Genomic DNA, 19,246 nt, shown 5'->3' with positions numbered 1-19,246 from the left:
TGCCTACATTTATTCGAACCGTGGTCGCCGGTCGAGTTCCCACCCGAAATATGGTGCTAATGTGGTAGGCCAGGGCGCTGACAAAAACGCGGCGTGTAGAAACGGGGCCCCACCCCGAGGACGAAATAAAAACTGATAACGGCGGGAAATTGCTTCGAAGTTGAAACTTTTCGAGCGGCTTGAGAAAAAATGAGTTTAGGAAAGTGATAAAAATTCCGCGACATCTGAGATCACTATTTAAGAAGCGGTTTACGTTTAGATAATAATTTCAATCTTTGCTCAATTTCTACGTCTCTGGAACTGTCGGAATATGACTGGTACTAGAGCGCATTGGAACACTCTGGTCCGGTTATCGCGCAGTTTGGAACGATACTGATCGAGCTTTTGTGATTTGTGAAAACGCGAGCGATCCGTCGAATCGTATTCAGTGACACTTCCCGCATTGTGTCCTCTTCCGTGCCATGCATAGCCGGAAGCTAAGTACCAACAGTTCTACTTCCGGTTTGGCGTCATTGCTAGTTTCGAACTCTTCGGGCAACGGTGGTGACTCGTCGCGTCAGTCCGCCTCCGGGTCGTCTTCCGCTTTTACTTGTCCGCTTCCGGTGCCGTCTGGTTTTTGCGGCGACCCTCAGCAGCCGACGGCTCCCATGACCTTTACCTCTTCCGGCTGCTGCTCTTCCGCTTCCCCGCCCTCGTCTTCCTCTTCCTCGACCACCGCCGCTCACGTCACTTCCGGAATGGGCCCATTGTTCCAACATAACCACCAGTCAGGTTCCGGCGGAAGTCTCAGCTTGGAGAAGGCCGCGTTTCTTCTGATAAGAATTAAGAAAGCCTTCCATCGCAAAAGGAGCAAACCCGGGTAAGCTCTCACTCTCTCTCTATCTTCCATTTTCACTGTCTCCTCCTGCACTAGCTGACCGGCCCCATTGGCTCGGCCAAGCCATGACCACGGCGCAAAATGAAAGGCGGATAAAGGGATTTTTTCTCCCTTTAGCTCGCTGCCGCTAAATTAGCTTCGTTTATTAATCTTAATCATGGACTAAGTCATTCTTAGATTGATAGGATAACCACTTCCTAAATATCTTCACGCCGAATATAGCCATACGAATCTGAGGGCAGCCGTTGAATTTATGATTAACCTGTAATCAGTTACGTCATATTTTTAATAGAGTCGAAGCTACGGGCTCGTACACCTATTACGAGGAGTGATCAGACCATCGCTTTAGATAATAACGGTCTTGACTTTCAAAATAGTGGTCTTGACCTTCAAAATAGTGGTCTTGACCTTCATAATAGTGGTCTTGATCTTCATAATAGTGGTCTTGATCTTCATAATAGTGGTCTTGATCTTCATAATAGTGGTCTTGATCTTCATAATAGTGGTCTTGATCTTCATAATAGTGGTCTTGATCTTCATAATAGTGGTCTTGACCTTCATAATAGTGGTCTTGACCTTCATAATAGTGGTCTTGACCTTCATAATAGTGGTCTTGACCTTCATAATAGTGGTCTTGACCTTCATAATAGTGGTCTTGACCTTGAAAATATTGGTCTTGACCTTGGAAATATTGGTCTTGACCTTGAAAATATTGGTCTTGACCTTGAAAATATTGGTCTTGACCTTCTAAATATTGGTCTTAACCTTCAAAATATTGGTCTTGACCTTGAAAATATTGGTCTTGACCTTGAAAATATTGGTCTTGACCTTTAAAATATTGGTCTTGACCTTCAAAATATTGGTCTTGACCGTCAAAATATTGGTCTTGGCCGTCAAAATATTGGTCTTGACCTTCAAAATATTGGTCTTGACCTTCAAAATATTGGTCTTGACCTTCAAAATATTGGTCTTTACCTTCGAAATATTGGTCTTTACCTTCGAAATATTGGTCTTGACCTTCGAAATATTGGTCTTGACCTTCAAAATAGTGGTCTTGACCTTCGAAATAGTGGTCTTGACCTTCGAAATAGTGGTCTTGACCTTCAAAATAGTGGTCTTGACCTTCAAAATAGTGGTCTTGACCTTCTAAATCTTTATTACACCAATATACTAACATTCATTAATAATAATAATAATAATAGCGAGTTGAAAATGTCTATGACCTTCAAAGTGGTTCAAAGGAACACAGCGGACCTTTCAAAGGATTTCTCGGTGAATGCTTTAAATAAAGGGCTTTTCTCCCCGGTCCTTTATCCGCACTTTCATCGCGATGTCCGTCCAATGTGTTGTTCAGTGAAAATATATCGTCCTTGTACTGTCGTTACGTAAAGTGCTCTTATACAACATTGGTCTTACGTTGAAACCAGTTAAATTCATCTAACAAACTTGACGTCAGGTATTTGGTCTGGAAACTCTTCTATTGGCTTATCAATATAATTATTAGTAGAGATTCAACCTACTGAATATTTCGGTCATTACGCTGCCAGCACTGAGCATTTACAGTTTATAAAGACCTGAGAACTTTAATTAATTTAATACTTCGACGATGATTGCAGGTTTTGTCTTCATGTTGTCGATAGTCGCCACGAGAGGGTGAAAGAGTTTTCTTCAATTTGGGTTTCTTCGCTAATATTTATGACGTCAAATTTGTCAGCTCTTATATTAGTCGCAGCAGAAATGTGCTCTTTTTTAAATAAGAAGTCCTAGCTTTAAGTTTATGCAATTAACCTGGGACTATTACTGTGATATAATCCTATATTAATGGTTTACCACTATAATGGGTCCGTTGCTCTTGGTGCTACTTGATAAACCACGTCATAAATATCTGTCCACTGATTACAGACATTTGAGACTGTAGCCAGCCCTTGGAATTGCCAACTGATGCTTGTAGAAAATGACACGCACGCCGGTCACTAACTTTAATATAGTTATGACGGATACAGGCAACAAACACAAGGAGAACGCAGCTAGCCTTTAAACACGCGAACGCAGTGTTGTGTACAAATTTCATTGGACGAACCTTTACGCTGCACGTTTTACGGAAAGGGGGAAGACAATTTCCAAATTGTCCCCTTCCAGCGGCAGCAGGCGCTAAAGCGTCTAACCAATGAAAACTGTACACATGAAAATGCACGACTTTTGACGTGTTGCGTTCTCTTTGTAAGGGGTGCTGTGTTTGTTGCTCCTAGCTTGCACAGTGATTCCGGAGAGTGATCATCCTCCCGATCATGACCTAAAATGATAACGACAGATATTTTTATCCTTTGTAATTGAGAAGCATTCGTCTTTCTTTGAAAAGTGCAGCCCTGAAACAATTCGAGCCCGTTACTCCTTATTTTTTTTCGCTTTTCAAGATTTTCATTGTAACTTTAATTGCTCTTCTGAATGTACCTCTTTTGATTTTTACTTTGGATTTCGCTACTCAACTCGTAGTTTTTTCTCCCGTTGGTAGTTGTCCTTTGTTCGTTGAGTTCTAATTAAAGCAGGCTGCCGGTAGTCTGCTCCAGAAAATATTTTTTTATGGTTTTCGTCGCATTTCTAATTTCCTCGGAGATTTCCTAATTAAGCCACGATTTGTTTTTTTTTGCATTTCGTAACTGAAATCTTGAAAATTGGTTTGAATAAGAAGACTCCGGCGCTGTAAACCGGGGCTTTTCTCGTCGAGTGTGGTTGGTCGTTCTTTCCCTACGCGAGGGCTTAAGGTTTTACTACGGATTTAAAGAGGGTCAATTTCGGTAATGGCAAATATTCTTTTGTTTTTAAACCTTTGAGATAAGTTGTGGATCATTTGCCTAATGCTCTCATTCGCGTTTCATTCAGAGAGTGATATTTAATGTTCTGTAACATCGACACAATTGTTTCGAGTGCCGTTGTTCGCTCTGTAATGGTTTTCTTAAGAAATATCCCGTCTTTTAGCCATTTGCTATTTTTGGTTTCTGGCCAAGTACTCTATATGGCAGCGAAAATATTGTCTCTAATGACGAAGACGGTTCAGTACTTTTACTTAAATATGTTCTACAACAAATAAATAATGTGAAAAATTTATTGGGTTTAAAGATGGTGTGGATGTAAGCAACCATTGAATTCCGTATCGAAATGTTCGCTAACGACATGAAGTCGATTTTAACGGGGCGCAGATCACTAAGCTTTTGGGTCTCCCGATAGCCAAGAGATAAATGTTAAAAAATTAGTCATAAATAATTTAAATCACGATTGCATAATTCAATCAGGGTTAAATTAATCCAGTGACGAATTAATGAATTATATAGTTATCATATAACCGATTCATGTTTAAATCAATTCAATGACGATTAAAGCAATTTAGCCATGATTTAATCAATTCAATGACGATTAAAGCAATTTAGCCATGATTTAATCAATTCAATTACGATTAAAGCAATTTAGCCATGATTTAATCAATTCAATGACGATTAAAGCAATTTAGCCATGATTTAATCAATTCAATGACGATTAACGCAATTTAGCCATGATTTAATAAATTCAATGACGATTAAATATAATTAGTGATGATTTATTTAATTCAGTCATTATTTCATCAATTCAGTCATTATTTCATCAATTCAGTCATTATTTCATCAATTCAGTCATTATTTCATCAGTTCACTCATTATTTCATCAATTCAGTCATTATTTCATCAATTCAGTCATTATTTCATCAATTCAGTCATTATTTCATCAATTCAGTCATTATTTAATAATTTCAGTCATTACTTTATCAAATCAGTCGCTATTTAATCAGTTGAGCCACTACTTAATTATTTAAGTCACTAACTAATCAAATTTAATCAAACCTGTAACTATTTAATCAAACCTGTAACTATTTAATCAAACCTGTAAAACCTGTATCAAATTTGTAATTATTTATTGAAATCTAACTATTTATTGAAATCAGTCACTATTTAATCAAATCAGTCACTATTTAATCAAATCAGTCACTATTTAATCAAATCTGTCACTATTTAATCAAATCAGTCACTAGTTAATCAAATCAGTCACTAGTTAATCAAATCAGTCACTATTAAATCAAATCAGTCACTATTAAATTAATTCAGTAATTATTAAATTAATTCTGTCATTATTAAATTAATTCAGTCATTTTTAAATTAATTCAGTCATTTTTAAATTAATTCAGTCACTATTTAATTAATTTAGTCCCTTTTTAATAAATTCAGTTCAATGATTTTTATATTATTTAAAACCGCAATCAATCATTTCATTCACGATTTATGTCTTTATTTGAAATTATTTCAATATTTTTAATAATTTAAAGTTTTTAATAATTGAAGTCACATACGCCCGATTAAATATTTTAATCACGATTTAATTAGTTATCAATTTTATCTTGCTCTTTGCATTTTAATCACGATTTAACCTCTTGAGTTTTCCTTTTTTTAAATTATCCAAGAAACGAAGGTACAGAAAATATATTTTAAATTATCAATCGTTAAATATCAGCTCAATCTAATACCTTAAAAAGTAGTTTCAGCTTTTATAATGCCACCAATCACGCAGCGGCGAAAAAAAAAAGAAATGTTAAAGAAATAAAACCAATTTAAATCGGGAAGTGGAAATTTTCGTCGCCTTTAGAATTTTCGTATATTACTTCTCTACAATATCCTTTAATTTTCTTTCAGCGAGTCCTTTAATTTTTTTGCTCCTGCGAGGTGAGCAAAAAGGTGACAAGGGGTGATAAGAATAATGTATTAAAAAAAGTACTGAAAATCCCCGAAATTAAAAAATAAAAGAAAATGGCAGGATAAATTGTGTCCAGGGAGAATTTTCCGAATTTAGTCGGGTCGTCGACTACGCCTTTGATTATTGCCCCGCCGACAAAATCCCAGTTTGTTCGCCGCCCTCCGACGAAATATGGCTCGGGATTTAGGGAACCCATCGACACCGTTAGCTTTTGCTACCCCCCTTTTTACTTTCCCCTTAAAAAATCCCCCATCTACAAATGAGACAGCCGCGTTGGTCCGAATTGGCCCGACTTCGCCCGAAACGGCCCGGGCGACGTTTTTCTCACGAAATTGCCCGCTTCGAGCTGTAAATTATATTTGCTCCCCTGCCTTGTCTCTTCCACAAACTCCAAAAGCTCATTTCTCTATATGTCCGCCGGCTTATTTTTCCTACACGCTTAGAACTATTTTTTTTATCAAATTAATTTCGGGGATGAAGTGGAGGGGGAAAGAAAAGGAGGAGAGAAGAAACGAAGCCTGATGAGTTGGTTTTGCTCTTATTTACTCGGATCAAACTTTGAGGCTGTTAAGCTTCATTTTTCCTGGTGGTCTTTTTTATATCCGTATAATTTTTCTACCAAACTGTCTGAAATCCCTTTACGTTAGTTGTTTGCCTTTGAAATTTTTATAAAGGCCTTACACACTTTAACCACGGAGTAAAGTATGGAAGTGTTTTATGGACAAGCGAATCTATTAATAGTCAATTAAACGCTATTGAGTGAAACAGCTTATTTGGGTCCTGAATTATAGAAATATCGTCACTTCATTTCCAAAGATTGTTTACTTTGTGGAATGGCTTTCAGTTTGGAGGAAGGGACACCTTAAGTCTAAAGTGCCCAAATATACCCTTTTAAATAAATAAATTAGCTTTTCAATTGCAATGTTCTATTCATGATTTCATTATTCCATATTTGAGAGCGAGTGTCAAGAAATTATCAATTAGAATCCTTGAGGGTTTTTAAAATTTTTTTCGTGTACTTTCGTTTTTAGTTTACAATTGTCATAATTGTAGATTTAATATCGTTTTTCTCAAATAGGGTGTTTAGACTTTGATCTTAGGGGCCGTTTTTCTATCATGGTTTCATTTGGAATTTCATAGTAATTCATTTCAATGTGACGATATCATTATGATTTCATTGTTAATTTCATTATCATGATTTTATTGTTAATTTCATTATCATGATTTTATTGTTAATTTCATTATCATGATTTTATTGTTAATTTCATTATCATGATTTTATTGTTAATTTCATTATCATGATTTTATTGTTAATTTCATTATCATGATTTTATTGTTAATTTCATTATCATGATTTTATTGTTAATTTCATTATCATGATTTTATTGTTAATTTCATTATCATGATTTTATTGTTAATTTCATTATCATGATTTTATTGTTAATTTCATTAGCATTATTTCATTATCATGATTTTTATTATTAATTTCATTATCATATCATTATTCATTTATTATCACGATTTCATTATTCATTTTAGTATCATGATTTCATAATTATTTTGATCATGATTTCCTTATTATTTTGATGATGATTTCCTTATTATTTTTATAATGATTTCATTATTTATTTCATTACCATGATTTCATAATTTTTGTGATCATGGTTTCATTATAAATTTCACCATAACAATTTCACTATTTATTTTAATCATGATTTAATTATTAATTTCATTATGTTGCTAGGAGTATTTGGACCCCTTAGAAGAATTTTGGAGCTACTTATATATTATTCAAAGCTATATAAATATGGTGATTCATCCTCAAAATTTCAATTTCTATGCTTCAGTAGACTTTGACTGCCAAATGTTTTTTTTAAATCTTATCCTCTGCTATCACGATGGCATCTTGAAGCAACAAACACAAGGAGAACGCAGCTAGCCTTTAAACACGCTAACGCAGTGTTGTGTACAAATTTCATTGGTCAAACCTTTACGCTGAACGTTTCACGTAAAGGGGAGGACAATTTCCGAATTGTCCCCTTCCGAAGGCAGCAGGCGCTAAAGCGTCCAACCAATGAAAACTGTACACAAGAAAATGCACGACTTTTGACAGGTTGCATTCTACTTGTGTGGGGTGCTGTGTTTGTTGCTCCTAGCTGCCACCTAGGAGCAACAAACACAAGGAGAACGCAGCTAGCCTTTAAACACGATAACGCAGTGTTGTGTACAAATTTCATTGGACGAACCTTATCGCTGAACGTTTTACGGGCGGGGGGGAGACAATTTCCAAATTTTCCCCTTCCGACGGCAGCAGGCGCTAAAGCGTCTAGCCAATGAAAAACGTACACAAGAACATCCACGACTTTTGACGGGTTGCATTCTCCTTGTGTGGGGTACGGTGTTTGTTGCTCGTAGATGGAATCATTTCATTATCAACAAATAATCAATATAAACTTATAATTACAATTTCCTCATTACTTTAATCACGATTTAACCATTCCAATAAAATAATGACCGAGTAGCCAATAGCGTGAATCTCACCTTTTCCTTATTATCCGGAACTCTGAAGGGCAACCAGGAGTATAAAGCCGAGGTGCCATGCTGATTCATTCTTCGTGCGTTAATTCCTTTCAGGTGCGTAGCGCCCCCAAGCGGAAAACAAAAGATATTGAATCTAAATTTGTTAGGGCGCTTTTAATAGCGAAGTATATTTTGTCTTTGAAACATTCTTCCTTGTTCACTATTTGTTCCGACAGGGGGAGCTTTCAACCCTTTATCAGAAGCGCGAGCCGGCGAGGGGGGGGGGTCAGCGAAGATCGAGTAAATTCTTCCATAACAAAGTTTTCTTAATTGCGACTACCAGTGCAAAGTAGATAGAACGGCGGGCGCTACTAATTAAATTCGAAGCAGCGCCCCCGTACGGTCTATTCGGAATAATACGCCGCTTCCTCTTAACCGGTAATGTTTCTAATAAGATACGTGGGGGGGCGCGCATTCGCCATTGTTCCTCTAAATCTGGCGCTTTAGATGGAAAAATCTCAAGTCGTTCCTCTTGATTAAAGCGGACAACCTGTAGCGAAATAACGACGGCAACACTGCATTAACTCCCCCATGAGCCACGCCCCCCTCCTGACGTCATTAGGTCTTTCTGCCATTTACCTATATTAAGGTGCTCCGCTGCTGTAATTTAGAGTCCCGTTAAATATTACGAAAGACTTACTTTTGGATGCCGCTTTCCAAATGCACAAAGAAAGGGGAGATTAGGCCAGAGAATGTGCGCGAATAGCTAAAATGCCAAGAATATCACGTACACACATTTTCTAAGATATGGTTCGTAGTTGTTTTAATTAACACTATTAGCTATAAAATATTCCTAAAACAAAAATAGTATTTAGAGTAATTTAGGTAATATCTACCCAATTCTGTTGGAACAATTATACTCTTTGAAATACCTTTGGTATTAGCTGTACAATACCTTTGAAAAAGGACCCTATAGGTACTATCTGAAGAATACATTTTGAACAATTATACCCTTTAGAAGAACTTAGGTATTATCTACAGCAGCGGTTCCCAATTTGTTTTGCTATGGACCCTAAATTATCCACCTAATTCTGGTGGAACCCCAACTAATTTTTTTACTTATCTTAAAAGACTCTTGACACAAACAAAGATGGCGGCGCTGCGAATTCTCGGAACCCCTGTGATCCTTGCACGGAACCCTAGGGTTCCGCGGAACACCTTTTGGGAACCGCTGATCTAGCTTATATAGAAAATTCATCTGCTTAAATTTCGTGTCACGAAAACATGGTGGGTTTTGAACATCTTCACATGTGGCAAGTTTTTAATAACGAAAATCCAATTGTTAAATTTTATTTAACGTCTATAAAAGTCGCTTGATGACTGAGGTCTAAGGTGGTACCTTGGGTATTAGCCTAGCTGATTATTATTATTATTATTAAATAAATTAGAAAAATGAGTCATATAGTCATAAAACAAAACTACGGCTGCTACGGCAAATATACAACCTTTAACCTCTAACTACTCCCTTCTTACTTCAACTCGTTTTTTCGGCAAGATAGAATTGGAGTAAAATGACGTCATAGGGCAACACTTTTAAACCTACTCAAAAAACCACCTATTATAATATTATACAACTGTCTTTTAAACATTTTCAAAAAGGCAAAATATATAAATCAACTACTGTTTAAACATTTTCAAAAAGGCAAAATATATAAATCAACTACTGTTTAAACATTTTCAAAAAGGCAAAATATATAAATCAACTACTGTTTAAACAATTTCAAAAAGGCAAAATATATAAATCAACTACTGTTTAAACAATTTCAAAAAGGCAAAATATATAAATCAACTACTGTTTAAACAATTTCAAAAAGGCAAAATATATAAATCAACTACTGTTTAAACAATTTCAAAAAGGCAAACTATATAAATCAACTACTGTTTAAACAATTTCAAAAAGGCAAAATATATAAATCAACTACTGTTTAAACAATTTCAAAAAGGCAAACTATATAAATCAACTACTGTTTAAACAATTTCAAAAAGGCAAAATATATAAATCAACTACTGTTTAAACAATTTCAAAAAGGCAAAATATATAAATCAACTACTGTTTAAACAATTTCAAAAAGGCAAACTATATAAATCAACTACTGTTTAAACAATTTCCAAAAGGCAAAATATATAAATCAACTACTGTTTAAACAATTTCCAAAAGGCAAAATATATAAATCAACTACTGTTTAAACAATTTCCAAAAGTCAAAATATATAAATCAACTACTGTTCAAACAATTTCAAAAAGTCATTTTAATCTTGTACAACTGCCTTTTAAACAATTTCAAAAAGGCAAAATAATATTGAATATGGCTCGTTATTAACTTGAACAAATTCCTTTCCTTAGGCTCCGGGCTTGAGTGGCTATTCAACTTCTGAATCGTGCCTTCACTCCAGGTCTGTTTCGTTAATTTATCGACGACGAAACTTGTGTTCTGTTATCAGCCTATAAACAGTAGCCAATTGTATTCGTGCCGAAATCCTCCCGCGTTATTTATGTCGTAAATTTATAAACGCCGTGCTTAACTTATTCCGCCTCTATAGTCTCGTAACTCGCATTCGCGTGCGGCTATTGGCTGGATCATAAATCGTGAGTTCGACCTTATTTCCAGCTTGTCTTCTCCTTATAAAAGTCGAAGGAAATTCCTTTAGGAAATTCCAAAGTCTAAATATAACATCTGTAAAAACATTCAACAGTTGTAGCCTGAAACATTCCAAAAAATGTACAATATTCAACTAGCATAATATTGACTTTAAATCAAGCTACTTTCACCGATTTTGTTCTAACTTTGTTCGAAGATTTATAAAACACCTTTTTTAGGCTTATTTGTCTCGTTATTTTACATAATCCTATCCTTTTCTAGATATTCTACAGGCTATTTTTGTTTCTATGAAAATGCCTTTTAAAAATGGTTTCTAATTTTTTTAATATATAATATTAGGAGTAATTTACATAAACATTTTCTTTGTTTTTTTTTCATTTTTATTGCTATGATTATGATTTTGGTGTTATTGATTTTCAAACATAATTCCCTTCCTCCTTCTAATTGCTTGAATCAGTTTTATGTGGAGAATAACTAACAATTGTAAGTGATTTTTACACACAATCCTAAAGGGTTTGTGGAGGACCTGGGATATGTTAATGCCCTCGGTAGGTAGCCCGCTAGGAATTTGTAAATCGGGAGCCTACAAGTTGCTCATTTCTCATTTTAGTGCTACCTTATTTCCAAAACCAGGAAACTCGAAAAATTCATTTTTCGATAAAATTAATTTAAATTAGGCAGTTTGCGTTTCGCTACCTTATTTCCAACGATTGTAGGAGAAAACGTACAAGGGAAAAAATGGCTATTTATTTTTTAAATAGGAAATGTTGTTCAAGGAAAAAATGTCTACGTTGTAGGTAAAAATGTACATTTTTTATTTTACTATAAAAACCTTGGTATATTTCTATTTTTAATCAGTTCCTCTAAAGTAGCGCGATGGATACCCACGTTATAACCAGTAATAAAGGCGGTGAAAAACTATGTGTTGGCGGGTTTGGTAAACCAAATATGTAAATAGCTATAAAAATTAACTTTATTTCTTTGACATTTTATCCTTGTATGTGTACTTTTTACCTCTCCGAGGGGACTTTGTACCCTAGGAGGGGTTATACAACCACCGTGTCTGTCTGTCTGTCAGGCCTGCGAACGCGTTCGCATTTTCGTGGCAAAGGGTAATCACTGCGTACTCAGTTTCTTAGAATCAGGGAAAAGTTTTTCCAAAGCGCCCTCTTTTTGTCATTGGGTGTAGTATGATTTTTTAATCGGCCGGGATTTGAACCCGAGCCCTCTTGAACGACAGGTGAGCGTTTTACCGCAGAACCACGGATACAGTTGCGCTTCACTGAAAATTAAAAACTCTTCCGAGGAGAGGTATATTTTGGCTTGCCAACTTGTTTTCCCTGTACATTCTTACCTATCTGCCAGTAATGTGGACATTTTTTCCTTTGTACATTTTTTCAACACTAATTCAGGTATTTTAAGTAAAGAAAGTTATTTGAAACACATTTTCAGAATAAATTCGCCGAGTTCTTCTCCGCGTATCCGTTCAATCTACGCGTAATCGTGTAGGGCTTAATCTCTCTAAAAGTCGGCTGTACGTATAAATTTAATTACTGAATTTGAATAATAAGCACTTCGTTAATAGTTCCTTTTTCGAGAGTTGTTTCGATTCGTGATAAATATTTTGGGCTGTAATTAATAGAAATACGACTAACTTGTACGGGTCATAATTAGTTGTAATTGCCATTATGTTTCATGAACGGAATAAAAACCTCTCTTTAGTAAACAATGAAGCCGTAAAAATGCAGCTGCTTTCGAAGCCTCCTTTCATCGATTCAAGACCAGCTCAAACTATCTCGATTAATTGAATTCCTTATTCGTAATCGATGAAAAGGACGTTTTTCATTTAGACCTCTTTTTAATTGTTTTACGCCGCGACCAAAATCCATTTTGACTTTTGTCATTTTTGTCGCAAACTTTCCCTAAAATTTAGAGGTTCGGTTTGATAGTTCGTTAGTTTTCTACCTTTCTATAAATCAAGTAAAATAATTCTCTGAATTGTTGTCAAATGAACGATTGCCAATCGATTATGGATAGCGAGTGCAAATAGAGTGCGTAATGAAGGGTGTTTGTTCCGGCTGGACTGAATGTTCGGTGAGGAGCTCTCGGGTTGGACGCGACTCGCCCGGACCCGCCTGTCGCGAGGGGGGTAGCAAAAGGGGGCGAATTTAAACCGGTTTGATTTGTTTGCGGCTCTAAACAATGAGCGAGACTTCCCGGGAAGTTCTTTGGAGAATGGATTTTCAGTTTCACGGGAATTTTTACGTTTCCCCGCTAAGCGCCGCGGCTTAAAGACAATGGGAAATATCCTTTTCCCACCGTTAATTCCCTTTTTTTAAATAAAGGGAGCTCTTTTGTAGAAGCCCGCGGCTCTACGAACAATACACTTTATTGAAACCATAGTTTCACCCTTTAGTGGTTATTTTTTGATATTTTAGTTCATTAATCCATTTCCAAAATTTTGCGTAAATGTTTCAATTGTCTATTCTACTAGACAAATACAAACATTTAATTTTATGAAACAAAGCTATAAGTAGGATAACACTTGTACTGGAGGATGGTATATTCGTTTGAGATGAATTAATTAATTAATTAGTACATTGTTGTATAGACCTTACAAAATATCTATTAAATATTACGTTTGATATACAGTAGCTGGTTTGTCATACAAATATTAGAACAGACAACTAAAGAGATTTGATGGTTGAAGACACAAGTAAAACCTTTAGAAAAATCATTGTTTTATGTATAAACAGATAAATTCGGTTAAGATAGTTATATGACGGTCAGGTCATTTCGAGGGTTATTGTGACTCAATAAAGAGATTAAATTATGATGCAATTGAATTAAAATATCTGATTCAATTGAATTAAAATATCTGATTCAATTGAATTAAAATATCTGATTCAATTGAATTAAAATATCTGATGAAATTGAATTAAAATATCCGATGAAATTGAATTAAAATATCTGATGAAATTGAATTAAAATATCTGATTAAATTGAATTAAAATATCTGATGAAATTGAATTAAAATATCTGATGAAATTGAATTAAAATATCTGATGAAATTGAATTAAAATATCTGATTCAATTGAATTTAAATATCTGATTCAATTGAATTTAAATATCTGATTCAATTGAATTAAAATATCTGATTCAATTGAATTTAAATATCTGATTCAATTGAATTAAAATATCTGATTAAATTGAATTAAAATATCTGATTAAATTGAATTAAATCAATTATTATATTTGACTGTACGAAAAAACCGTGATTACATTTTAATATTTAAAGAGTACAATTACTCAAAAGATGTTTTAAAGTAAATATCTTTGGAAAAATGAATCGCAATAAATTAACTTAAGATAATTCCAAATTCTTTTCTTCGGGAAACGTTTTACAACCCATTCAATTTGACAACATTTCACGTATTGATCTGCTACCACTTCCTCCACCTTTTTTTTCTCTCTTTAATACGGCACTGATGCTAGGGACGCTCAAGGCTAGATGCTGGCTATAATAGAACTTTGGTTAGTGGAATTCAATTCCGGGAAGGGTCTTCTATATAGTAACGAAATCTAAATACGGCGATCACTGGGCGGAAAAGGGCGTGATCCTTCTATAGAAGGTCACACCCAACGCTGGCGCCGCCCTGAGAGCCCCTGGCTGCGACGTGAGGGGCTTCATCCCCTAATCTAATCTCCTTTCAACCTTTTTAAGGTTCTTACTCGGGGTTCCGACCCTTTTTTCAGCCGTTTCTATTTGCGGCGGTTTTTGACGCCGCAAAGGTCACACGGGCAGCCAGCACTTTACATTTCGGGCCGAACAGAAAGCCCTTAAGCGCGTCTGTTTCTTTGGGGTTTCGGCGGGAAGTTGCCCATTTTAGAGACGTTTTAAGGGCTTTTTTCTGGCCCGTTTGAAAAGATCGAGGGTGTTCGCTGGCTTCCGAATGCGATAGGGAGTCTCCAGGTGCGTTCAACTTCGAAATGGGGCTCGGTGTATAAGCCTCGGGCCGTTTGTTGATTCGAGATTTACGTTATCTAACATCGCTATTGATTCTAATGCACGCCCGTATCGTGACTGAAATTCTAAATTGTAAACATTTGTTTTCATTTCTTTGGGTATTGTTCAAAACTACGTAGTTTATCCGGAGCTCAGTCGTGCGTGCTTCAACTTTAAATTAGCTTTATTAGATATTTGGAATAATTTATCAAGATAACTATTTCCTTTAGTAGTAATATTACTCGCTTGAAACGTGTATCTTTGCGGTAAATATGTATATTGGAAGAAAATTTAATAATCAGCTAGGCTAATACCACTTTAGGCCCAAGTCATCTAGCGACTTATATAAAGCCATTAATTCAGGTGGCCGGGTTACAATGCGTAGGAGGGTGGTGGCAAGCCCGTCATGCCAAGCGAGCCAACAGCTCTCTACACTAACTTCTACCGTTAACCTCAACACGTTTTATGGAAAGGGGAAACCGAAAAACTCGAGCGAAAACCTCTTTAACCAGTGGGGAGAGCAAACTCAACGCGGAAGGAATAGTTCTGAGTTTTTCACCTAGTGCCACAAGCTGGGATCGAGCCCGGCTCCTCTTGCTGCGAGGTGAAAGCGCAAACCACTCTGCCACCCCACCTAATGTAGTTTTTCAAAACAATTACATCCTAAAATATGGTTTATATCTTCTATCAGGAAACTATTCATGTTTACACTCGGAATGGGTAAGGGTGTGCTAAGCTAAACTTGGTTACGTAATCGACGTTAAACCATGGGTTAGTTGTTAAAATATATTTTTTTTTTCATTTGCGACCCGCGTTGGCCAAGAAAATTTTTATCTCATGTGTCATAGGACGTTTTAGAGTTGTTAATTTTCCCAAAAATTTTCCGAATTGCGGAAACTAATTGGAATTGATGTTAAACACACGCACAGCATTTAAGCAGATTTCAAATGCCTAACAGTCAACAAGTTGTCTGGGTTAGATTCTTTTAATTACTACAAATTTTAATTACTTTCCATTTTGATTAGCTTTCCGCAAGATTTCATTCTATACGCGTAAGACAGATAACTCTTCAGCTAACTGAATCTGATCAGAATACTTATAGCATATTAGTTCAAATCGGCGACATGAGAGAATGAATCAGATACAATTTGAGATCAGATAAATGTGATCTGAGTAACTAATATAATCGGAAAATTACGAACCGAATGACCTGATCAGGTGGCCGTTAAAAGCGGAATACCCGTAGACACTATGATCGGTTATGCTAGAAATCTGATAGGAAAATATCTTGAAACAACAGTGCTCGTGGCCCAATAGTCGTCTCAATAAACGCCGCTCTCCTTTCGCTCCTCCCATGACGTAGTCACTGATCTGAAATATTTTCGGTTGGGCGGTAACAGGGTTGCCAATTCAACCGGTAACCAACCAACTAAGCCAACTTCAATCCGACTTGTAAAATAGATTTTCCGTTTCACTTTCACCATGCTTTCACAAAAGACACAAGCCTTTGCACACGTTTTAGTCCTGTCGAAGTAAACTTTTATATAACTTTTACCGCCTAAAATGTGAAGACCCTTGTACATGTAAGGTTTTCTTTTATATAAATTTGACATAGGTCTGTGCGATTAGTGGTTTTAGGCAATCGAGTAAAATTTATAATTTTGAAGTCGAGTCGAGTAATCGAGTACTAGATTAAGAGGATTGGATTTGTTAATTTAGGATTGAATTTGTTAATTGAGGATTGAATTTATTAATTAGGGATTAAATTTATTATTTAAGGATTAAATTTATTAATTAAGGATTAAATTTTTTAATTAATGATTTAATTTATTATTTAAGAATTAAATTGATTAATTAAGGATTTAATTGATTAATTAAGAATTAAATTGATTAATTAAGGATTTAATTGATTAATTAAGGATTTAATTTATTAATTTAGGATTTAATTTATTATTTAAGGATTACATGTATTAATTAAGGCTTACATTTATTAATTAAGACTTACATTTAATAATTAAGTATTCCATTTATTAATTCACGATTCCATTTATTAATTAAGGATTCCATTTATGAATTCACGATTTTATTTATTAATTATTATTAATTTAGTAGATAATTATTGATAAAATCATGCTTAAAGTATTCGATAATAACCGATAAAATCATGATTGAATTATTTAACCATTTAGTAACGGTTATGAAGACGCCTAACACCTTAGTTATCCGTTTATCGATCTATACTGGTCTACATTTTTCCGTTTATCAAAACTTCTTAGCGTTCAACAAAAACCACTCAATTATAGTTAATCCTTTCCATTTTTTATCACCTTTTGTGTCAATAAAATCATTTGTGTGGAAAGTGTAAGACCCCCAAAGCAGCATCTTTCCCTCTTAGTTGGTTCAGTTGCTGTTTCTTAATCCTCCTAACACTTCTTTTTAATCCGTTTATCCAACGGCTTTATAAATTGGTTTTCTCGAAGCCGCACAGAGTCTGATCCGTCCAGATCGGATCCGCTGACGGAGCCACTTCTCTTTGACGCCGAGTTAGTGCTTACGTGACTCTAAAGGCTGGTTCACACGGGCAGTGTTTTCCGGATTTTCTCTATAGCGACTTGGCAGTGCTTCGTCACAGTTTTTTTTCAATAGTTTTTATCGTGGGGAGAAAAATATGACCACAATGGCGGCCATGGCCAAAGCTACGGAGTGCCAAGTCTCTATTTCCCCGTTGTTCTGGTAAAAGATAAAATTGACAACTTTTTTTGAGGCGGGTATGGCTCGACCAATCAGCGAGCGTTATTGCCGTCACGTGATAGACGCAAAAATTCTTAAGCCCACTTTTAAAGACCTAAAATAATAATAATAATAATCAGCTAGGCTAATACCCAAGGCACGACCTTAGGCCCAAGTCATCTTGCGACTTTTGATGCCATTAATTTAGGTGGCCGGGTTACAATGGGTAGGTGGGTGGTGGCAAGCCCTTCATGCCACGCGAGCTAACAGTTCCCTACACTCACTATTACCGTTAACCTTTACAAGTTTTTATGGAAGGGGAAACCGAAGAACTCGGGGAAAAATAACTTTAACCAGTAGTTCCGAGTTTTCACCCAGTGCCACAAGTTCGGATCGAACCCGGCTCCTCTTAATTGCTGCGAGGAAAAAGCGCTAGCCACTCCGCCATCCCACGTTCAAATTTGCTCCTTATATCACGTGACAGCGTAACGCTCGCTGATTGGCCGAGTTCAAAGTGCTTCAAAAAACCAGGAAAATGAAGTAGGGATATTTCATTTTTTTTCTCCGTTTTATCGTTTCCCGGCAGCGCTGGCGGCGGTAAAACCCGGCAACTTTGGTCCGTGTCGTTTTCCCGTGCGCCCAAAAATCGTGAAATGGTGGTTAAACGAGAAAATAGAGAAATATTTCCGCTAAATAGCTTAATGCAAATCGCTTTCGTTGCTGGCTTCTTGTGGCCGTAGCTTGGAAGCGGTTAATTTCTAGTATTGGGCTCATTTGGACTTCTGTATATTTAAATGGAGATCGTTTTCGCTGGGATTTTAAACTTTGGTAACTTCAATGCGGGGAAGCCTGCGACTGAGATTAACGGCCATTAGGTATTCAATTTGCTAAACGTCAATTCACGCGAAAAGTATCGCCAAGTGGCTCTTTTAATGCAACTTCAATTGCGGTACTTGACTGTAGGTTATTTAACTGGTTCTTGTCTAAGTACCGCCATTTTAATAAGTGAATTTCAATACCCGCACCGCCATCCATCGGCATTGAAGATAACTATTAGGATGGTACTTGTCACAACAAATTTTGGATAACTATTAGGATGGTACTTGTCACAACAAATTTCGGATTTAAAGATAATTATTAGGATGGTACTTGTCACAACAAATTTTGGATTTAAAGATAACTATTAGGAGGGTACTTGTCACAACAAATTTTGGATTTAAAGATAACTATTAGGATGGTACTTGTCACAACAAATTTTGGATAACTATTAGGATGGTACTTGTCACAACAAATTTCGGATTTAAAGATAATTATTAGGATGGTACTTGTCACAACAAATTTTGGATTTAAAGATAACTATTAGGATGGTACTTGTCACAACAAATTTTGGATAACTATTAGGATGATACTTGTCACAACAAATTTCGGATTTAAAGATAACTATGAGGATGGTACTTGTCACAACAAATTTGGTTTTAAAGATGTCTATTAGGATGGTACTTGTCACAACAAATTTTGGATTTAAAGATAACTATTAGGATGGTACTTGTCACAACAAATTTCGGATTTAAAGATAACTATTAGGATGGTACTTGTCACAACAAACTATAATAAACTTAAAATGAAAGTACGCAAAAATAGTTAGACAAATTTAATAAGTGAGTGAACCTAATGTAAA

The 19,246-nt window shown here is 35.7% G+C and overlaps 1 protein-coding gene across 1 annotated transcript in view; it reads left to right on the top strand.

Moving 5' to 3' along the window:
• The first annotated feature begins 461 nt into the window (after positions 1-461).
• The window catches only part of wake (ankyrin repeat and fibronectin type III domain containing protein wide awake), a 198,867-nt gene continuing 180,082 nt past the window's right edge, over positions 462-19,246 (top strand). The window contains exon 1 of the mRNA XM_090167770.1: positions 462-859. Coding sequence (XP_090023896.1) covers positions 462-859 — 398 coding nt within the window. The remainder of the gene's footprint in view (positions 860-19,246) is intronic.

This window comes from Leiobunum rupestre, chromosome 1 (genome assembly GCF_980474605.1).
Source record: "Leiobunum rupestre chromosome 1, qqLeiRupe1.1.hap1, whole genome shotgun sequence".
NCBI classification, from domain to species: Eukaryota; Metazoa; Arthropoda; class Arachnida; order Opiliones; family Sclerosomatidae; genus Leiobunum; species Leiobunum rupestre.
The sequence above is the reverse complement of the archived record's forward strand: the minus strand, read 5'-3'. Positions and strand labels throughout refer to the sequence as shown.